This window comes from Erythrolamprus reginae, chromosome 1 (assembly GCF_031021105.1).
Source record: "Erythrolamprus reginae isolate rEryReg1 chromosome 1, rEryReg1.hap1, whole genome shotgun sequence".
NCBI lineage: Eukaryota > Metazoa > Chordata > Lepidosauria > Squamata > Dipsadidae > Erythrolamprus > Erythrolamprus reginae.
The window spans coordinates 395,824,715-395,849,211 of NC_091950.1; the positions used below are offsets into that span (position 1 = coordinate 395,824,715).

Here is a 24,497-nt window from a genome sequence, read left to right on the forward strand (position 1 = left end):
ATGCACCTGGGGAAAAGGAATCCTCAATCTGAGTATTGCATTGGCAGTTCTGTGTTAGCAAAAACTTCAGAAGAGAAGGATTTAGGGGTAGTGATTTCTGACAGTCTCAAAATGGGTGAGCAGTGTGGTCGGGCGGTAGGAAAAGCAAGTAGGATGCTTGGCTGCATAGCTAGAGGTATAAAAAGCAGGAAGAGGGAGATTGTGATCCCCTTATATAGAGCGCTGGTGAGACCACATTTGGAGTACTGTGTTCAGTTCTGGAGACCTCACCTACAAAAAGATATTGACAAAATTGAACGGGTCCAAAGACGGGCTACAAGAATGGTGGAAGGTCTTAAGCATAAAACATATCAAGAAAGACTTCATGAACTCAATCTGTATAGTCTGGAGGACAGAAAGAAAAGGGGGGACATGATCGAAACATTTAAATATGTTAAAGGGTTAAATAAGGTTCAGGAGGGAAGTGTTTTTAATAGGAAAGTGAACACAAGAACAAGGGGACACAATCTGAAGTTAGTTGGGGGAATGATCAAAGGCAACATGAAAAAATATTATTTTACTGAAAGAGTAGTAGATCCTTGGAACAAACTTCCAGCAGATGTGGTTGGTAAATCCACAGTAATTGAATTTAAACATGCCTGGGATAAATATATATCCATTGTAAGATAAAATACAGGAAATAGTATAAGGGCAGACTAGATGGACCATGAGGTCTTTTTCTGCCGTCAGTCTTCTATGTTTCTATGTATGTATGTATGTATGTATGTATGTATGTATGTATGTATGTATCAAACATGTATGGTAGTTTGTATAAACATAAGTAAAAAATAACAATAAAATATACATTTATTATTCTATTATCTATTATTATCTATTATGTATGACTAACTTATTGCTTGTATCCTTAAGATTTTTATTAATATTGTTTCTTCATTGCTTATTTGACCCCTATGACAATCATTAATTGTTCTACCTCATGATTCTTGACAAATGTATATTTTATGCACCTTGAGGGCATATGCACCAAAGATAAATTCCTTGAGTGTCCAATCACACTTGGCCAATAAAGATTTCTATTCTATTCTCCCTCTCTCTCTCTCTCATCTATCTATCTTAGCAATCTATCTATCTATCCATCCATCTATCTATCTGGACTTATATGTTGCCCCTCTCTGAGGACTTGGGGCGGCTTACAGCATATAAAAATACAGAATACAAATTCAAATTCCAATATTAAATAATTTTAAACCCAATTTATATATTATATCTCAACATATTTAATTGGAGTTCTAAATAAAGTGGTGAACACACGGAATAATAATCTTTCTGAGCACGCATATTCCATAAACTAACCCAATATGGAATGAGGTTACACCAGTGCTTCCCAACCTTAGCAACTTGAAGATATCTGGACTTCAACTCCCAGAATTCCCCAGCCAGCGAATGCTGGCTGGGGAATTCTGGGAGTTGAAGTCCAGATATCTTCAAGTTGCTAAGGTTGGGAAACACTGGGTTACACAAACAGTAAATTAGTTAAAAGGCAGCAGCCAGAACTCAAGCCACACTTAAGGCTCTGTGGAACCGCCGCAGCATTTAAAGCGTTCCCTCAGTGGGCGGAGTTGGCGCACGTGCAAAAACCAGGCAGATTCTGCAGTAAACAACCAATCCCATTCGAGCGGGCGCTCCTCTTCCACTGCCTTTCTCGCGACAGCATTCCTCCTTGGAGACGGGGCGTAGCGGGGAGGGGGGGATGAGGGAGCGGGAAAGCGGGCAGGATAAAAAAAAACAGGGAGAGGAGGGGGCGTGTCCCGAAAATTCCCTTCTTTGGACCTGAAGCCCAATTAGCGGCGCGGCCAGATGAATGGCAGCCTTTGGAAGCCAACCGGAGGAGGGGCCTCGGCGGTCTCTGTCAGAGTGCAAAGCGGGCCTGTCTTCTTACACGCCGAGATGGAGCGCTCGAATAGTTCCCTCAGGCACGGCTCCAACCCGCTTGCCAAGAGTTTGCGGGGCCGCCGTCGGCTCTCGGCGCCGGTCTCGGCAACCGCCTTGAGCGGCGGAGGTGGCGCGGCCGCGAGAGCTGCTGCCGGAGGGGCCCTGGTGGATGTTGCCGAGCGCGACACCTTCGAGAGAGGGCAGGTACCCGGCTGCTGGGGGGTGGAAAGTCGCCGGGGGAAACGACGTGAAAGCGGAGGGAAAGTTGCCGGGGGAAGCGGAGTGGGGTGTGCGTGTACGTGTGTGTAGGTGGCACAAGGGGGTCCGAAAGGATCAGGGTGTGGTTGGAACTTTTAACCAACTTTTCAGCTACTTTTGCACACTTTCGGGTTACTAGTACCATGTGTATGAATGTTATTATATCTAATGTTTCTTCTTATTTTTTTTCTCTTGTTACTAGTATCATGTATATGAATATTATTATATCTTTACATACCTCCAATATGGACTCGACAAAACAAATAAATACATAAATAAAAGAATTGGCGCGCAACAACTTGCACGGATTTTTAAGTGGAAGGGGACTTAATGGGTCATAAACCGGAATAAAGAAAAAAAACTGAGCTTGGATGAAGATATTTCTCTTTCAATCCTTTCCTGCCTCTGAAAAAAGGTGTTTTGCCAGTGTCATTTTGAAGACTGGCTGCCACCCTTCCAAGACCCCCCCTCTCCTCCTCAACTAAAGGGGGAACATGGCTAGACATATAGGGGAGTTTTTCAGAAAAAGAGCCTTTGTTTTTTTAAAAAAATCACATTATTTTTCTTTCTCATTTAAAAAGCAAATAGCCCTATACATTCTTAAAAAGCCGGGTTTACCACCGCAATTGAGTCCCAGATTTTTTAGTCCCAGATTTTTGTTGCTGAGTGAGACCTTGGTTAACTGAATTTTGCTCCATTTTACCACCTTTTGCCACAGTTGTTAAAATAGTGAGTGAATCTGCCTTCCCCATTGACTTTTTTTGTCAGAGGGTCACAAAATGTGATCACAGACACAGCAACCGTCATAAATGCAAGTCAGTTGCCAAGCATCTGAATGTTAATCACGTGATTATGAGGCTGCTAAAATAATCATAAGTCTGAAAAAAAGGTCATAAGTGACTTTTTCCAGTGCAGTTATAACTTCCAACAGTCATTAAATGAATTATTGTAAGTGGATGGAATTAAAGATCAAGGGGCTGGAGAAATGTATGTAACTAAGGAGAACATTTAAAAAAATGTTTTAATCTATCTAAGAAGGTTAACAGTACAACGTCAACAAAACACATTTATTTGTAGGCGTTAATGGAGGTGGCTAGAAATTAACAACAATACTTGTTTTGTTCAATTCGGAAACAGTACTGTAACAATTCATTTGTTGTTTCAGAAGCTCAAAAAGAGGCCTATGATTTCTTGAAAATCATTACTGGATACTGTTGTGATATGTAGTGAATATATAACACCAAGATAAGCAGTGTAATGAACACTAATAAACTTTCATATGCTATAGCCGATATTGTTACTTACGAAAATTAATTGCCCAAATGGTGAAACATATGCTTTCTGAATTCAGAGCATATTTTGGTGGGCAAGTTAGGCCAAGGCCAAACCACACAAGAGAATTCTGTGGACCAGAGCACAAATGAATACAAGTCTGTATGTGGATGACCTACTTCTGGCTAGAAACAACTGGTAATGATAAAAATAAAAAGATGGATTGTTTATTATTAGACCTTTACTCTAAGATTTTTTAAGGTTGAGAGTCAAATTTTCCAGGTGGCTGGTAATGGGTTTTGGCAAACCGTATATGGAAAGACAGAGTGGGAGTAGTTTTGTTCTGTCTTGTTTTACAGAACAACAATTCATATAACTTATGTCCGCCTCTTCAGAGTTTGTCTATAAACAAAAAGAAGAAAAGAAACAAAATACACCTTATGTCATGGTTCCACATAGCATCCAAAACTAAATCAGAGTTCAAGGCAAAGTATTTCTACAAATTCCAATTTATTAACAGAGCTATGTTGGCACATCTGGGAGAAACCAAATCTGAAGTCCCAGGGTTTCTCCACTCAGTTGAAAATTCAAGCCCTTATCCCAAGTCCACCATGTTAACCAATCTTCTACTGTCAACTTGGCAGAAACTCCATCTCCTTATATGCAGGTGTAGGAGTGCAAAGACAAGGGATGACCTTGGCAATCTATACTGTTCAAAAAAATAAAGGGAACACTCAAATAACACATCCTAGATCTGAATGAATGAAATATTCTCATTGAATATTTCATTTGCACAACTATTCCATTTGCACAACAGCATGTGAAATTGATTGTCAATCAGTGTTGCTTCCTAAATGGACAGTTTAATTTCACAGAACTTTGATTTACCTGAAGTTATATTCTGTTTTTTAAGTGTTCGCTTTATTTTTTGAGCAGTGTAGAAGGAATTTATTATTGCTATATGCAGATAATCCCTCATGCAATTACCCCTCCCAAATTCTCACAGCAAAGAATACATTTCAAAATAGCATAAAGTGTGGCAGGCCAAAGACCCCAACTAAAATGTCTTCGGCCTAACACCTTATGTTTTCTATTCTCCTGGTACATAGGTAGTCTAAGTCCTGGTGGCATTTATGCTAAAAGGAGGAATCCCATTCAGAAGTGTTGTGCTATTGTTAACATGGCTTACTGGTAAGAGACAGTAGAAAACCATAGAAGCATGTTGCCTTCCTAGAGATTAATACAAAACCTACAATTGAATAAAATTTATAAATAAACTTCAAATAAAAGATTTTCTATAGGTGTACAATGGTTAGTTGCACACTCCCCCCAGCCCCAACTTAATTTCTCTCAACTATGCAGGTGTTCATTTATAGTACTAACTGTGGTAGAGAGCTGGCAAGAATCTTATTTACACCAAGAATGCTGTTGCTCATGTCTCCTATTAAACCTTCTAATTTTCTAGTAGAATACTTAATTGTAAAGTTGCAGGATCAGGAATCTCAAACCAGGTGCTCTTTAGAGTTATTAGAATACAGTGTTTATCATCTGGCACTTCCCTGGTTGAATGTAATAATAATCCCAGTTACAGACCATTGTAGTGGTTAAACACCAATTTCTATAACAGCATTTCTCAATTTAGGAATGTTCTTTGGGAATTCTGGAAATTTTGATCCCAACATGAAGAGATTAAACCTTCTTGTGGGAGCCTATATTATGGCTTACTGTGATATATGAAGTTAGCTGTTCGGTTGACAGCACATCTAACTGCTGGAAACAAGCTGATTTCCTTGGGCAATGATTATTAATCCCAAATAACAAATATGTGAGGAATTTGATACGTTTGCTGTGACATGTACTTTGTTTATATCTTCTGGTATCATTGCTATTGTTCCTGGACTGCACAGAGGTGAGCCAACTTTCTTGGTGCAATCTTGGAAGGTAAATGGAGTGTAGCTCTGAAATATAAGTTGAAGTTTATAAGAGTGAATTTAAGAAAGGCTTACGGGTGGGCTGCCTTTTTCATGCTATAGGTGCATTTACTCGTGGTCTCCATACATATTGAATAAACATGGTTGTGCATTAAAGTGGGGAGATTACCTGAAAATCCACAAAAATAGGTGGGATAATCTTATATGTAGAAGCCATTTCTAGAATAGAGGAATCATTTCACCTTTCTCACAAGGGAAACAAAATGTTTTAATTAATTTTGCTTTGTATGAATACTACTACTAAGTATTTTTGAAGATTTTTTTCCCTGTTAGGGAGTCAATAGTTCTTTGTTTTAGATTTATCTAGACAATACAAGATGCACATTCTGTCTGGCAGATATCCAATGTGTTATCCCTTGCTATACCAGCATTAAAAGAATCATTCATGGATTAACAATATTGTTGGTTAAGTGTTAAATTTTGAGGCCACCTGTTTCTTATTCCTAGTTATCTATCAATATATATTAATTTGCTCTGAGCTCTTTGTGCAGTATGGGTGACCATATAAGTTGTATATAGATATCTGGCTTCTTTGAAAATGCTCTAATATGTATAACCAAGACCTGGCTGGGCCATGAGGGGGGTATTCTCCTCGCGGAAGTGTGCCAAGACAGGTTTCAGTTATTGCATCAACTGTGACTCCAGGGAAGGGGTGGATGAGTGGCAATTATTGCCGTTGCAGGATCCCTGCCTCAAAGTTTGCTGGGTTTGAATCTCTCCTCTTGAGGTTGAAACAAAGCGTCATCAGGAGCATTGGACTGAATTGCGCCTTTGCAACCTCTCTTTGGCGATGGATCCAGGATAGCTCCATGGTTTACCAAGGAGCTCCGGGAGTTGAAGTGCCAGAAGAGATGTCTAGAGCAACTCTGGAGAACCAGTAACTCTGAATATGACTGAACATTGTTAAGTGCCTTTATTAGGACTTACTTAGTGGCAATAGGGGCGGCAAAATGTTCGCATTTTTCCATACTTATTGCGTCCAGCTGCCCTCGGTTGTCCATCCTTGGTTCGGGGGGGGGGGGGCGGGGGGGGGGATTACCCCCCTCAGGATTCGCAATTTGGGTATCCTCCTAGACTCACAGCTAAGATTAGAACAACATCTAAGAGATTAGACCAACCTCCAATTGCGACATACTTGAATCAGTAGGCTCTTCTCATGGTCACTCATGCCCTTATCACCTCACAGTTAGACTGTAACATGCTCTACATGGCGCTACCCCTGAAGAGCATTCAGAGACTACATTTAGTCCAGAATGCAGCTGTGTGAGCTGTTGTGGATGCACCTCACATTACACCAATCCTCCATGAACTGTGCTGGCTCCCGATTGGTCTCCGGGCGCAATTCAAGTTGTTGGTCATTACCTTTAAAGACCTACATGGCTTAAGGCCAGACTATCTTTGAAACTGCCTTCTTATTTTATTTATTTATTTATTTTATTTATTTATTAATAGAGTTGAAAGGGACCGTTAGGTCATTGAGTCCAACCCCCTGCCTGAGCAGGAAACCCTACAGCACCCCAGCCAAATGGAAGTCCAATCTCCTCTTGAAGGTGTCCAGAGTTGGGGAGTTCACCACCTCCCCTGGCAGGCAGTTCCATTAGTTGATCGCTCTGACCGTCAGGAAGTTCTTCCTTATTTCCAGGTTGAATCTCTCCTTGGTCAGCTTCCAACCATTGTTCCTCGTCCGGCCCTCTGGTGCCCTGGGGAATAAAGAGACCCCCTCCTCACCGTGGCAACCCCTCAAGTATCTGTAAACTGCTATCATGTCCCCTCTAGACCTTCTTTTTTCTAGGCTGTCCATGCCCAGTTCTCTCAATCTCTCTTCGTAAGTCTTGGTTTCGAGTCCCCTAATCATTTTGGTTCCTCTTTTTTGCACCTTCTCCAGAGTTTCGATGTCTTTTTTGTAGCTCTCAGCGACCGATAAGGGCCCAAAGAGTTGGTCTTCTCTGGACCCTAAACAGTGTGGGCTGGTGTGGGTATACAGGGGAGGGCCTTCTCTGTGGCTGCTCCGACTCTCTGGAACCAGCTACCTCCTGAGATCCAGACTGCCCTCACCCTATTGGCCTTCGGGAAAGCTGTAAAGACCTGGCTTTTCTGGCAGGCCTGGGCCATTGATATGATGGTGTACCATCAAGATCCGGCCATGCTATTTAACTGTTGAATTGTTTTTTAGAAGTTTTAATGTCATCTGGTGGGTCCCAGGGGAAGAGCCTTCTCTGTGGCGGCCCTGACTCTCTGGAACCAGCTCCCCCCAGAGATTAGAACTGCCCTCACCCTCCTTGCCTTCCATAAACTCCTTAAAACTCACCTCTGCCATTAGGCATAGGGGAATTGAGGCATTCCCCCCTCCCCCGGGCCTATACAATTTATGTATGGTATGTCTGTGTGTATGTCTGGTTTAATAATGGGGTTTTTAAATGTTTTTTAAATTTATTAGATTTGTTGTGAATTGTTCTATTGTATGTTGTGAGCCGCCCCGAGTCTACGGAGAGGGGCGGCATACAAATCTAATAGATAGATAGATAGATAGATAGATAGATAGATAGATAGATAGATAGATAGATAGATAGTACAGTATTTGTATGTTTTAATTTTGGTTGTAAGCCACCTAGAGTCCCTAGGGGAGATGGGCGCCATACAAATTGAATTAATGAATGAATGAATTTAAATGATTATTTTAAACAGCTATTTAGAGTTTTTATAAAAATAATATTTTAGGAGAATAAAACCATTACAAAGTTTGAAAGAAAACTGCATGGAAAGTAAGATAAGTAAATGAAAAGTGCAAAGAAATAGAGGAAGAAATAAAAGAAGAAAACCAAAGGAAAAGTTATAATAAGACCCTATTTTTGTAAAGCAGTTACAAGTACATGTATATTTTACCCTCTTTTTTAAAAGTTACATTATAATTTTCTTATTTTCATAGTTTATCCTTTCTAATCCTCAAACCCATAAATCATAAGTTCAGTTTTTCCTTTTTTTCAGCAAAAAACCTATGTGATTTCTAGTGATTAACAAATGTACGGTAATTGTTCGGTAATCAAACAAGTCAATTTTGCTATCTTTGCTACTTCAGTCATCTTCAGTAGGCATTCCTCCGCTCTGAGTTTCACAGAGTCTTTCTATTTTTGTGCATATAATAATGTCATCGCGGTTATCATGTATAAAATCTTCTCTAACTCTCTTCTAATTGTCTCTCCAACAATCCCAACAAGAAAAGTTCTGCTTTCAATTGAATATTAATATTTAAAATTAATTGTATCACTATGTGTATTTGTGTTTTTTTTTTACTTTTTTGCAAGCCCACCAGGCATACTAAAATGGCCATTCATGTTTCCACACTTTCAGCATACATTTGAAGTAACTTTATACTATCTATTTTTTTTCTAGAATTATATAAACATCATTTTGTAAAAGTTCTCTTTTTAAATTGCAGGTAGTCCTCAACTTATGACTGTAATGGAGCCTGCCATTATGTTTGCAAGTTATGCTGGTTGTAAAGTGGGTTACAGCATTGCCCGTTAAATAGTCAAAGTAAAGAAGCATAATTAAAGTACACCACATATAGCAATTGCTATTGTTTTTGAATACTTGAGGCTTGCATAAATTCTGTAAATGCTGAAGGATAAAATATTTGCTGCCTTCCTGTAGTGTAAATATTAAAAGTGATGGTAAAGGGACCGATCCCAGCACTTTAAAAGAGTGTCTGGTAATATGAAATCGTAGAACTATATATCCATTTTAGACCGAGGAAAACCTGATGAATATGGATGATTTCCTGCATTGGGTTGTGTTTTTTTTCATTTCATCCTCTACAATCTTGTGAAGTCTTGATTGACTTTATTGTTCGGAAGCATTTACTGCCCTCTTGCAGAGTTCCGGCAGTCCCATTTACTAGAGAGCTTAATAAGGAAGATCAGCTATAGTACATGTGAATTGTCTCAGGATGCAGCAGATTGAGCACACAGTCTGTTTAAATACAGAAAGCAATGAAGAACTTTTTACTTCACTGCCTCCATTGCTTCTGCACAGGACAACATGGCATTGCTTTTTCATATTATGAATCACTTCCTTTAACTAAGATTTTAAAGTGGAGGACTGAAACAATTTATGATTCATCATGGACAATAAATTAATACATTTATTTCTGAATACATTGGTCTTGGAGACTAATGTTTGGGGAAGTCATAGGAATATAACTTTGCAATCTCATATGCTGTTATTTGGATTTTGGGGGGGCTTGTAAATCTCAAGGAAGTCAGCAAGGTGTATAGAAAAATTTGGACTGCCTTCCTACTCAACACTTGTTCTGCCTAGTGGCTTAATTTGATCAAGATGACATTGGCCCCTTGAGGAAGGAGATAGTCTATTCCCTTGTAGATGGATTACATTTACCCAAAAGATTTATAATATTGTAGTTCAGCTTCAAATACTCCATTTACTGGAAAGATCAATGAGAAGACAGTGACCTTGCAACTTCAGGCCCAACTGAATTATATTGATTGTCTGATTGCCAACAGAAAAGGGCAGTTCGAGTATGTTACTGTCATTTGTTTTATTGTATGGGTGAATGGGAGGACAGTCCTGCTAGTTCATTCTGGTGGCTTTCAGTATAGCATACAATATCCATGTGAAATTGCTAGGAAATTCAGAATTTTGCAAAATTCTGAAAGTTGGTGAAGTTCAACTCAACTAGGGTCTATTCCAAGAAGCAATGAAATACACTAGTATTTTGTCTAAGTTTAGTAATGAGCCAGATGTGGAGAACAAAGTAGCATTAAATTTGGATAAGATATTATTGGTAAACGGGGAAAAAATGGACATGGAAATTAAGATTTTGCCTGTTTGTGAGTGGGGTGGGGATACATGCCTCCAGAAACAGCAGTTCCATCTGTCACAGATTCTCAGGTTCATAGTAAGGAAGATATTTGCAACCACAAGTCCCTTCCTAGGCTTGTTGTTGCTGGCAATTATCCATATCCTGGCTTTATTATGCATCAACTACTGCAACATGTATCACATATTGTCTTAGTTTCAAAGTGTCAATAAGTGAAAGATGCAGCAGCTACGCTTGTAAGCTTGTACAGTATTCTATTTGGTTTCAGACAGTACCTTGACAAATAACATAAGCAAGCAAATTTACCTCCCTTAGCTATAAGTTGCTTACCGAGCATTATTTAAGATGTTGATATTTCTTTAAATTGATATACCACCACCAGAAGTTTACAATAAACAAACACTTTTAAATAAAAACAATAACAGTTAAAGTAACAAAACAGCAAAGTAAGCAAAAATAAACAGTTAACACTATAAGATTCCCTGAATCTGCAGGGAGAGCATTTCAGAGATTTGGTCACCACCAGATGTGTCAGCTGCAGCATTTGCAGAGTTTCTCAATACAGGATGTATAGAAAGAGATACTATTTCAAGTTGTCTCAATCCAAGCCATACTGGGTGTTAATTGTAAAAAGCAAGATTCTGTGTTCTGCTCAGAAAATAATTGGCAGCTAGTTCTGTACTTTATGCCTAGTATTGCATGGGATTTTCTTATTTCTAGGAATAACCTGGTTGCTGAATATCAATTGAAATTTCCAGATGCTAAACACAAGCCGTCCTATTTAGGGCAGGTTACTGTAGTCAAGCCTAAAATCTAACCTACTTACAAACCGACTATCCAAGAGATTGCCTTTCCAGACTTTAGGTTCTGCAGGATGGTTTACTTAGAAGATATCCCCAATTGTTAGACAATCTTATTTTTAGTACGATGGATCATGTTCCTGGCTTTTTAAATATTGCTTCTGGGTTATGGAATGTATGCCATGGTTGTTGCATCTTTGACTCCAGGCTTTTAATTTGTACTTTAATTTATATTTTACTTTTTCAATAAATTGTTAATTGTTTTTCTTCATTAGAATAGAAATATTGGATATGTAGTACATTGGATATGAAGTTACAAATAAAAAATCATTTACAAATAAATCACAAGGTACTGCATCCAAGATAGTGTCTCTGTTTAAGTAAGCAAATATTTATTGGCCAACAAGGAAATATACCAAAAGACAAATGCCTTTAAAAATAGTTGATCAATGGATTAGATTTTGATTAACTAATTTGAATGCCATCGAAAATTAATTATGGCATATGGCAGTGAATTGGGAATGGGTCTACAGATGGCACAGGCTTGCTAAAAGACAGCTAAGAACAGTTTCATTAAGGACGAATGGTATTCTCATAGTAGTATTTTCATTTTTTGTGGCTTTCACCACATGTGAATATAATAAATCCATTGCATATGAAGATAAGCTACTTCCTCTAAGGCTTACAGATTCTGAAAACTGAAGTTGCAATTTCTGATAAAAATAATTCCATTATTGTGGCCACTATTGACAGCCATCAATTTGTGTTCAGAAGATAATACATTAAATATTTATTGTGCAGAAATAAAGCAGCTTTTAGCAAACGAGAGGGGTGGGAGGAAAAAACATCTTAGGGTTTAGTGCTTTTTTCCCAGCACAGATGTTAGCTCTATGTTTTCTAGAAAGTGCACGGGGTTACTCTGACTTTTATCTACTTGAAAACAGACCAATAAAATGATTTTGGAGAAGCTAATACTATATCAGAAGATGGGATTTATGTAGCAAGTGTGTTAAATGTGAAGTATTTGTTATCTTTGATAGGAAAGAGTGCGTTGCTCACTGAGCTTGATGCTCATAGTGCAGAACTATTGCAGGCACACTACAAAGTGAATTTGTAACATGTAAGATTTTCAGCACACGCAATATACAGAAAAGAATCAAACTGTGGCCAAAGGCAGTTTTATACTGAAGTCCAAACTAAAGGAAATAATTGTATAATTTCATCTTTTGTTTAATTTTCTTAGAGGTCTAGTGAGAGGAGTACTTTGTAATTCAAAAATTAGGTTTGCACATTAAGCTAGAAGCCATAATATGATTAGTTCAGCTTTAGCTTTATTACATACATATATGTTTATACCTTTTCTGTGAGCACTAAAGGTGTGTGTACTTAGGGTCTCTCCACAATATTTTTCTTCAGAGATTTGTTGGGCTACAAGAGTATAACTGGTACAGAATCATATAATGAGCTCTGTGGTCAAGTGGTGTCTTGATGCAAGTCTAACAATTACAATTAAGGTTTACAAAACATAATATATTGTTTAGTGTTAAGTGTCTTTATATCCAGCAAGCTATGTGTAAACAAATCATGGCCTAACATGATTAATGAACTTCATTAAGCATCACAGTCATTCAAACAAATGTACCGTTAACATGGGATAGCATCTACCCATCTTGTCAATTGCCTCACTCCAAACCCCAAGGCAGATGAAAAAGACCAAAATTGAGACAACAGCACCTCAAAGAATCAATTGATCCTCATAGGAAATGTTCGTTCTTCAACCAACTACTCTAAGATTATATCTGATGCAGATTGCAAATGCTACAAGACAATACCCTTCCCCTCCTGCCCTTTCTAAGGAAGCCTCATAGGGAAATGGAGTGAAACATCTGCCAGAAGCCTGCTTAGTATGTCAATATTAATGCCCTGGAGAATTTGACCACAAAGTATGTACAGTACAGCAAACCTGGACCATCTTTTGTTCCAGAAATACATAGCCTATTATGTTAAATTGAACTGTGCCCAATTCATGGTTTTTACCAGGTTTTTGAAGATGAGCCTGAGAGTCCCTTGGCTGAAATGCGAATATTATAATCATGAAAGAAAGCTAAGTATATTGCTATCATTAATGAAAGAACAGTTAGAAAAAATAAGCACAAGCCTGGAATTTCATGAATTTCTATATGCTGCTCTATAGACATTGAAACTCTGGAAAATGTACAGAAAGGAGCAACTAAAATGATAAAGGGACTGGAAACCAAAACATACGAAGAGAGTTTGCTAGAACTGGTCATGGATAGCCTAGCAAAAAGGAGGGCCAGAGGGGATATGATAGCAGTATACAGATATTTGAGCGGTTGCCACAGAGAGGAGGAGGGTCACTCTGTTTTCCAGGGCATCAGAGGGCCAGACCAGGAGCAACGGATGGAAAGTGACCAAGGAGAGATTCAACCTGGAAATATGGAAAAACTTTCTGACGGTGAGACTGATCAACCAGTGGAACAGCCTGCCAGCGGAGGTTGTGAACGCCCCATCACTTGACACATTCAAATGGAAATTGGACTGCCATCTGGCTAGGGTGGTGTAGGGTTTCCTGCTTGAGCAGGGGGTTGGACTTGATGACCTGCAAGGTCCCTTTCAACTCAAATAAATAAAAAAATAAATAAATGAACGAATGAATTATGCACCTTAGTTTTTGGGAAGAAAAATAGGGAAAAGAATCTGTGTACCAAGTATTCATCTGGCTAGTGTCCTTAGTTTAGTCAGCTTCAGTACATTATTTTATCTCCTGGTTAGAGCTTTAAAAAAACCTTTTATTTGGAGAGAGTAACAATGAAAGAGCTTGCAAGCCAATAAAAGCTGGGAACATCATTAGCACCTGGTTAGGGCTGGAAAAAAACTCATTTGGAGCAAGTTAGAGCAATGAAAAAAGCTCCGCAAAGATTTGGGGCTTGGAAAACATTCTTCGCAGGGAGAAACAATGAAAGAGTCTGCAAGATAAGAGCTGGGAAGATTGTTAGCAGCTAGTTAGGGCTGGGGGGAGGGACTACATTCATAGTATAAGACGCACACAAATCATCAGCCTCTCTTAGGGAGGAAAAAGGTGCATCTTATACTCCAAAAAACACGGTAAATAAGCAGTTATAATTTTGTTATATTAAGTAGGAGCATTTCATATTAATAAAATGGAAGTTCTCTGATCATTATCTTACAAATGTGTTTATCTTTTTTTAAACATTCATATTAGTGGTCTGCGGGACTTAAAATTATGAATTAGGGTCCATGGGATTTGAAATTATGAATTTGGTGGCCCGGGAATTTAAAAGTATGATCTTGGTGGTCCCTGAGGTCCAAAAAGTTGGGGACCCCTTGTCTAATAGACTCCAAATATATTTTTCCTTCCTGGTTCTTTTTTCATTATTAATGAAACAGTGATGTCCATGGTTTATTTATAAATAAAAAGTAGTAAGTGAATGCTGCTGATTTAGTGATTAAAGGTCAGATCCTCCTAATTGCCAAGATTTTCTGGGTTGGTAACTGAACAGACAGATTTGCTCCTCACTACATTCTTTATTGAACAAGTAGCCTGTCTTGATATTTGTCATTTTTTCTTTCAGAAAAAAACTATTAAAGAAAGTATGTTGACTAGCACAGCGCATTTTGATAAGTAACATTGAGGAGGTTTTCATCTGAAACATTTATTGTCATAAAACATAAGCTGAAAGCCAATGGCAATCCTGAAAAGCAGAAGCAATATTTGGGCGCTATAGGCATCCCTGCTATCACTCTTTTTTCTTAAAGCTCATTTTTTCCTCAAATATACAGCTATAACTTAATAAAATGTTCAATGTTTTATTTGATTTGTTTGATTTAAGCAGGGGCATTCACATACTTCTGTCATCTGTCCCCTGACAAGTTAATCTTAATGCTTTTGAAGGAAATTAAATATAATTCATGTTTATTTGTTATAGTCTTTTCTAATACTTTTGTTTTAGAAGCGCATTAATCATCTGGAATATTTTTGACAGGAGTTTGACTTTATGAAAAAATAAGAAAAAGAGAAGAATTCTCTTATGGTAAAGAAAATATACCCTTTCATTACTGTTTAAAAATAAAATTTGGTTGCTCATGTGTGTTCTACTTGCTGTATAGAGAAACAGTCTTTATGAGATTAGTGCTTTCTAATTATTTTGAAATGCCTTCCCCCCCACCCCCGTAAACTTCATTTTTTAGGACTCATATCTGAGGTATGTTCTTTTAAAAATGCAAGAAGTAGCTAATGCTAAATAAGTGTAACGTTAAAAATAAACTAATGGTATTCATTTATGTTTACATCCATCCATCCATCCATCCATCCATCCATACATACATACATACATACATACTCACATATATACATACATACATACAGTATTGTAATAGTGAAATGACATTCTAATCTAGAGAAAGAAAAAGAAAGAAAAACAAGCCGCTGGAATAGGCAAAAAACCATCCTCATTATACAACCTGCCTGCAGATTAGTAGGACCCCTTCATTGCAAAGCATTGCCTGAGGAAGGGAATCAGTTTACTGGCAGTGGTTGAAATTATGGACTAAGATTGGGAAATGCCAATTATGGAATCTCAATGGGCTATACTGGGCCTGAGAATATTTCTTAGCCTAATCTACCTTGTAGGACAATTGTGGATGGTAGAAGTGTTATAAATATACCGTACATATTATTGAAGTACTGGATGAAAGGAAGCAAAGAAGTTGAATAAATAAGAGCACAACTTATCACCCAGCTGTGTGCTTGATGTTGGCTTAGATAACATGCACTGAAAGGTTTCAGGTAGCTGTTTTAAGTTGTAAAATTGATAGCCTATCAAAGCAATAATTAACTTGTAGCTTTAATAGGGTTAATTAATGGGAAAAGGTCTATTAAGAGATAAAGTTTTGGAAACTAAACTCTACTTCCATGCTGGGCACAGCATTCTAAAATTCAGGTGCAAGTGAACAGTTGCAGAAGAGTGGTACATCTCTTTCATTTACAAGCACCCTAAAATTAGTGACCAGTGTGAGAAAATACTGGACAATATTTTGTATACTGTACAATAGAAGCAGTGGGTGAAGCTAGGAAAAATCCCATCAGATACATGTACAATTAACACAGCCCCCCCCCAAGGCTGTGTACTCTCACCCAGTGAAGGGCTACCAAACTTTTTACTACCACACTGTGGACGTGGCTTCTGCAGGACGCCCTTCATTTTCTTTCAGCATCTTTCAGTGCAAATTGGGGGCTCTGGGGTGGAGCTCCATTTTCGCTAACCCACTGCGTTCCCCACTGTCCGGGCAGCAGCCCACCCCTGCTCTCACCACTTCTCTCTATACACCAATGACTGTATCTCAAGCAATCCACATGTTAAACTACTGAAGTTTGCAGACGATACAACAGTGATCGGACTCATTCGAGACAATGATGAATCCGCATACAGACGGGAGGTTGAACAATTAACTTTATGGTGTGACTGGAACAATCTAGAACTGAACACACTCAAAACCATAGAAATGGTGGTAGACTTTAGGAGAAATCCTTCCATCCTTCCACCTCTCACAATACTAGACAACACAGTATCAACAGTAGGTTGATACATTTCTAGGTTCTATCATATCTCAAAATCACCTAACATCAAGGTCATCTAACATCAAAAACATCATAAAAAAAGCACAACAAAGAATGTTTTTTCTGCACCAACTCAGGAAGGTCAAACTGCCCAAGGAGCTGCTGATACAGTTCTACAGAGGAATCATTGAGTCTGTCATCTGCACCTCTATAACTGTCTGGTTTGGTTCTGCAACCCAACAAGACTGATACAGACTTCAGAGGATAATCAGAACTGCAGAAAAAACAATTGCTGCCAACCTTGAGGACCTGCATACTGCACAAGTCAAAAAGAGGGTGGTGAAAATATTTACTGACCCCTTGCCTCCTGGACACAAACTCTTTCAACTCCTACCCTCAAAATGTCGCTACAAAGCACTGCACACCAAGACAACTAGACACAAGGACAGTTTTTTCCTGAACACCATCACTCTACTAAACAAATAATTCCCTCAACACTGTCAAACGTTTTAATAAGTCTCCACTACTATTACTATTAGTTTTTTCTCATCATTCCTATCATCCTTTTCCTCCCACTTAGGACTGTATTACTGTATCTTGTTTGTATCCTAAGATTTTTATTAATATTGATTATTTCTTCATTGCTTATTTGACCCCTATGACAATCAATAAGTGTTGTACCACATCTATATATATACTGACAAATCTATATTTTCAAATCTATATTACCCTGAAAGCATATGCACTAAGACAAATTCCTTGTGTGTCCAGTCACAGTTGGCCAATAAAGAATTCTATTCTATATTCTTCTGTTCTATTACTTATACTCTTATTTAAGAGTTTACTAGGCATTTGTTCACTTATAAGACCAGCAGGGTATTTACATTAACATTTGAAAAGCATGCATAATGTAATGAAAAATAAGCATTTTGATACTCATTTTGTAGTACATTATGTGCCTTAATATGTAGCCAGGATAAAGTAACTGATGAGATAGTGCTGCATGGTGGATCTGTCAAGTCCATAATGTCCTCATGAGTAAGAATGGAGTGCTATATCTCAGAACATGCAGAGGATTTTGCACAGTGTACTAGGGAGTTTTCAAGCAAATAAACAAGTGGCAAAGGAAAGATATATAAAAGCATGCATGCATGCATACACATGCACAAGAAATCGAGTCCCCAAAAGTCCAGTAAGCTTGCTTTGAGAGAAAGTCCAAATCCAAAACAGTAGGCACAAGATTGGTCAGGCAAAGTCCAAATATCGTAGCAGGGGCATAAGCTGATCTACGAAACTCAAAAAATTAGAATATCGTGTAAAAGTTCATTTATTTCAGTAATGCAACTTAAAAAGTGAATGCAACTTAAAACACCATAATCATCGCAATTATGACAAATCATGGCTTGAACAATCTTGCTTTGCATGTAGTGAGTCTCTCTCATATATTAGTGTCACTTTTTAGATTGCATTACTGAAATAAATGAACTTTTGCACAATATTCTAATTTTTCGCGTTTCACCTATATATCCAGAATCACAGTCCCAAGATTTCAAGTTAAGACATCAGACACATGGAACCTAGATTAACTAAGGGTTGTTGCCAGTGTCAAGCGAGCTTGAGCATGCTTCTCTTCTTATCTGGAAGCAACCGTGGTGTTGCTCATTTGGAAGGGTGGGGGGTCTTTCTTGCAATGAACCTTACTATCTAAACTATCTTACTAGATGGCTCTACCACAACTAACCATAAACTACAATAAACCATCACTGACCACAAGTCACAAGCCACACCTATGCAAAGGTGCATTACAGTATATACAGATTTTGACCAATCAGGTCGTAGCATATTCTTTTGATCCACCATGACTCAGCATTCCTTTTACGTTACACTAATTACAAGAAAATTCCTGAGAAAGTCATGGGCAACCAAGAAAAATAAATGACTTGTAGAATAAATCAATGCAGGTACAAGAGATAGAAAATATAGTAGAAAATATAAGGAAAATTAAAAATCAGGGAAATGAGAAGGAAAATATTACATAAGTGGTATTTTACTCCCGTTCAACTCGCACACTTTCAGCAGAATGTCAGGGGTATTTGTTGGCATGGGTGTCAAGATAAAGGAGTGTTTATGCATATGTTTTAGGAATGCCCGATAGTGCAGGAATTTTGGCAAAAAGTGCAAGAGGACATTAATAGAATGCTAAATATACAATGGACAATCACTAAGGAAATGGCAGTACTAGTTAAAAGAAATGCGATGGGAGAATTTAGAGAAATAAAACAAGCAGCAATAGAAAGCGCTCAGGCGGTAATAGTTTTGGGTTGGAAGGATGCGACAAAATGGACAATGCAAAATTGGTATAGGTACATGGTGGACCATATTCAATTTGAAATTATGGATAAAAGGATAAATTTGGATAATGAAACTGAATTGAGACAACTGATGGGATGGTGGGACAAGGTAAGACGATATATGATGAGTAGAATCCGAGACCAAGCTATAAGAAATAAATTGGAATCACTCTATAATATGTAAATAGGTATATTGCTTTTGGGACAAAGTGGATTATATAAGAAAGACCCCCGATTGGTGGTGGGGTGTGTGTGTGTGTCAGGGTAGTGGGCACATTTCACAATGCACTGTTTTATGTTGTGTGTATATTAAACTTGTTAAAAATTAATAAAAATGTTTTTTTTTAAAATAGAATAAATCAATCCAGAATTCTCACTCAAGGCATAAATGACCAGGTTTAAATGACTATATTTTGGACACATTAGGCCTAGTTCTCTTGAGAAGTCTTTAATACTGGGGAAGTCTATAATGTTAGGCGCTGTGGTAGCACAGTGAATAGAATGCAATATTGCAGGCTAGTTTAGCTCACTGCCTGGAGTTCAATCCTCACTGGCTCAAGGTTGATTCAGCCTTCCTTCTGAGGTTCATAAAATAAGGACCTAGGTTGTTGGGGGCAATATACACCGTAAACCACTTTGTAAAGCATTATGAAGTGGCTTATAAGTCTAAGTCCTATTGCTATTGCCAAGGTGGAAGAGAAAAGGAAGATGATCAACAGCAAGATAGAATCAATTACAGTGGTGATGGATACACCGTTCAAGGATTTGAAAGGCCAGGTTGGGAATAGATCATCCTGGAGAAAATATGTGGTTGCTAAGATGACACATAATGGCACATAATCAATACACTATATACTATCTATGCCTTATAACAATAACAGAGTTGGAAAGGACTTTGGAGGTTTTCTATTCCAATCCCTGCTCAAGCAGGAAACCCTATACCAGGGGTCAGCAACCTTAAACATTCAAAGAGCCATTCGGACCTGTTTCACACGGGATCCACAAAACCCTTTTGACATCTAAAATGAAGATAGCACTGCATATATTGGGTTTTTTTAACCTTTATGCTATGTATAAAAAACCTTGGGTGTGTTGCATTTATGAAATCAATGAACTGCTACAGAGAAAACATGTTTATTTCTGCATGCAACAAAAACATTTTGAAGATCGGTTGAAAACCTCAATAAATTGTGTGATGGTGGGTATCGCACATTGGCAGTTGTGGCCAGTAGTGGGTTCTAAAACCCTTTACTATTGGTTCGCACACATGTGTCTTGCTTCTGCGCATACACAAAAGCATCCCAAGCGGGTGGGCGAAGCTGGTCTGAACTGGGAGGAACTCACAACTAGTTGTGGCGCATATATTGAATGACAGGGAGCCGCAGCAGAGGAATGAAAGAGCCACATGTGGCTCCAGAGCCATGAGTTGCAGACCTCTACCCTATATCATTTCAGACAAGTGACTTTCCAGCCTCTTCTTAAAAACCTTCAGTGTTGGAGCACCCACAACCTTTTCTGGCAAGTCATTCCACTGGTTTATTGTTTTCACTGTCAGGAAATTTCTCCTTAGTTCTAGGTTGTTTTTCTCCTTGATTAGTTTCTATGCATTGCTTCTTGTCCTGTTCTGCAAGCTGAAAAACTATCACAAATATTTTAAAAAACAGAAAAGCAAACAGAAAACTATTGTCCAATCTATTAATATTAATTTTGGAGTTGTGAATAATGATTCATTTTCAATTGCAGACAAAATTAAATCTTCAGCTATGCTTCTGCTACAACTTGTTCTAGCCTTTGGCTACATTCTGTGATTATATGTTCTTGATGCATAGTGCTTTTAAACATGTATTTAAGTGTCACTTGTTTAGAATTTGGCAGACTACTTGGAAAGTCCCCGTGGGGATCATTTTCTAAAGAGTGTATAAATTTGTCCAGAGATGAGTTCCTGCCGGTTCAGATTGGTTCTCTAGAAACAGTACCAAGAATTACCCCCTGGTAGCGATGGCCATTTGGACACACACACACACACCCGAACCAGTCCTTCAGCTTGGAATCTGTCCACCAGAGCCAAATTTACAAGAATATAATCCTCTGCACATTTGCAAAGCCTCCTGTGCATGCGCAGATGAGTTTAATCTGGGAGCAATGGAAATGAGAAAAACACACACTTCTGGCGTGATCCCGAACCCGTAGCGAATGTAAGTAGAACCCATCCCTGAATTTGTCCTATAAGATGGACCATTCCTTGCTTTCTTTGCTGGTAAGCATAACAGTACACTTCTTGTTTAAACTTGTTGTCAAAGAAGGAAGATTATTTTTGCATAAATAAATGTTGGGAAATAAATAAAACAGGAAGGCAACCTTAGATTCATTCAGTAGGTAGTAATAGAAGCAAATTTGGACAAACTAAGCTTTCTTTGTGGAAGGACATCATTTTAGGTTCAGAGGAACTTTTTATAGTTAGTATGGGACTTTGAAAAGTATCCCAAGTATGGGATGCTTTTCAAAGTCCCATACTAAACTCTTAGTGAAAGGGAAAGAATTGCTAAATCCAAGGTTAAAAGAAGGGGGAGTAAAATTATAATTCACTATTTGCATGCTGTCAAGTGGACAGCAGGCACTGATAGAACAAAGTTTTCTTTATGAATTTTACTTCATGTCACTTTCTCAAATACCAAATACCTAATGGGCTTTCAGTAAATTTTCGTTCCTGGCTATTAGAAGACATTTCTTACTGTTATCAGCGACCTCACTACTTGTGTTTTGTTGAGAGGAATGCAAAGTGATACTTAATGAAAAGGATAGTCTGCTTTTACATTTTGTTACTTATGAGTGTTTGTGTGCATGCACATAGATTGATAATGAGTTGAGGACTAACTCTAATCTCTCACATTTGCTTTACTGGTTCTTCCTGAAATATACTGCTCAAAAAAATAAAAGGAACACTCAAAGAACACATCCTAGATCTGAATGAATATTCTCATTGAATACTTTGTTCTGTACAAAGTTGAATGTGCACAACAGCATGTGAAATTGATTGTCAATCAGTGTTGCTTCCCAAGAGAACAGTTTGATTTCACAGAAGTTTGATTTACTTGGAGTTATATTGTGTTGTTTAAATGTTCCCTTTATTTTTTTTGAGCAGTGTATATTGGACTATTTTGTAAACCTGATTTTAAGGAGTTACCCAAATGCATTATGCATTTGCAAGGAAAAACTACTCCTGGATCAGCCTGTCCACTTAAAATGAAAACATTATAGAGTCTACGGAGAGGGGCGGGCATACAAATCTAATAAATAAATAAATAACTTTTTCATTCTGTTGTCTCATGTACGATAGATATTAATTATAATATAAACACTTGGGAGAATACTTTTTTAAAACAAAAAACCTCATTTTTAGGAATTGTTTAATTGTTTTCCCTATTTTTATTGTATAAGGTGAGCCGCCAGAATTGTGAATTTGAAGCATTTCCCCCCCTAGATTTTATACTGCTTTTGTATTCTAAATTCTAATTTTGCTTTGGATGCAGACACTGGTCTTTGGGTCTTCCAAGGCAGGATGTTGTGCCAAGAATTTCTTCTTAGCTGTAGAGAAATAATAATTGTGGTTCTGTATATTTCATTAGACCTTTCTCTCCAATTTCTTGGCATATTCTTAGTTCTTTGATCATATGAGATGGTTCGTCCTTCTCAATTTTGACTGCAGGAAAGTCTCAGCTAAAAAAAACCCCATGTCTGCTTTTCATTTGAAATGGCCCATCTGTTCCCACATAAACAGAGTGTCTAAGTCCCAGTAGCCAAATCCATTAGCTGGGTTCATTCCTTATGCCAATATAACTTGTGTAAGTCATAAGCAATAAGCTAGTTTGTGCCTGATACTCTATATTCTGCTTAGAGTTTGAATACTTTTCTGTTTTCTCTTAAGACAGGGTTCCATTAATTCAAAGGGATCCTAGTCTCCTAAATCAGTTGCTGTAAAAACTTGATAAGATTGTGCTATCTTACTTGTTTCTTTTGGTGTATGGTATGTTGAGAAATGTATATCTTAAGAACAATGCTGCAAAGACGTTCAGCTACAAGTAGATATTTCTCTGTACAGATTAACAACAGTTGTTTAGAACCGCAAGGAGGGCAGAGAGAAAACTGCAGGGGTGGGTTCCACTTAGACGGAAGTGCGTATTTTGCCTGCCTATGTCACTTCATGGAAATGACTCTCTGTGCATGCACAGAAGCATTTGTGCATGTCCAGAGCAGTTTTTTGCAAGCTGTGGCAACCAGAGGACCAGTTCGGGAGTGTGAACTGATGGTGATCGCTGCTGGTTTGGCAGGTGGCGGCAATTTTCCGCTACCAATTCTAAACAACTGGTCCGAACCGGCAGCAACCCATCACTGGAAAACTTGGTACCTTTTTTCAATGCAGTTGATCTGCAACTGCTGGTTTTCTTAGTAAATTCAGACATGGATGAAATTGCAGAAGGGTAGAGGACATGTCTCTTACATTTGGTCTGAAATTGCTCTCCTACTGGCTGACACAAATCTACTGAAAAAGGACATTATATTTCCACCTCTTCATGGGTCTTATAAAGCAATTTGTTAAAGCTTTGCCAATTGAAGGAGACCTTTTCAAGTACATTTCGGCATTTCCCAGCCTGCCATTTGAAAAGATAAAGACCGGTGGTTTTGATGGCTCACAGATTCATCACCTTGTTAAAGGTGAACATTTCATCGGAACAATGTCAGAAATTCAAAAGAGTGCTTGCTTGGCATTCAAAAACATTGTTAAAGACTTTCTTGGAAATACACGAGCGCAGAATTACCCTGAAATTGTCCACCAACTCTTGGAGACCTTCAAACTGCTAGGTTGCAACATGAGCATCAAATTGCATTTTTTACTTAGCCATTTTTAAAATTTTATTTATTTTGTCCAATACACAATGAAGGTTAAAGGGAATAAACATGTATATATCAAAGAAAGGATAGAAGAAAAGATATAAGAATAAGATACATCAATGAAGAATAGAGGAAAAGATATATGAATGGAAGAAAAATATATGAGATAGGAGAGACAATTGGACACGGGACGGAAGGCACACTAGTGCACTTACGTATGCCCCTTACTGACATCTTAGTAACCTGGAGAGGTCAATTGTAGATAATCTAAGGGAAAAATGTTTGGGGTTAGGGGTTAATACTACGGAGTCCATCTTAGCCATCTTGGTAACTTCCTGGAAAATCTTGGTGCGGTCAGTGATGAGCAGGGTGAGCGATTCCACCAAGATTCGAAGGTCATGGAGGCACGGTATAAAGGTATATGGGATGTACATATGATGGCTGACTATTGTTGGAGCATCAAGCGAGAATGTCCACAGATTAAACACTCCAGAAAAAGCTATAAGTGAAAATTTTTACCTTAATATGTATAATTACCATTCGATAAAAAAACAACTATTTGTATGA

At 38.1% G+C, this 24,497-nt stretch overlaps 1 protein-coding gene across 2 annotated transcripts in view; it reads left to right on the forward strand.

Annotated features, from left to right (window-relative positions):
- The first annotated feature begins 1,946 nt into the window (after nucleotides 1-1,946).
- HIP1 (huntingtin interacting protein 1) overlaps nucleotides 1,947-24,497 on the forward strand; it is a 109,769-nt gene continuing 87,218 nt past the window's right edge. For both annotated transcript variants that reach the window (XM_070735031.1, XM_070735032.1), the window contains exon 1: nucleotides 1,947-2,136. In XM_070735031.1, the coding sequence (XP_070591132.1) occupies nucleotides 1,948-2,136 (189 nt within the window). In that variant the 5' untranslated portion in view covers nucleotide 1,947. The remainder of the gene's footprint in view (nucleotides 2,137-24,497) is intronic.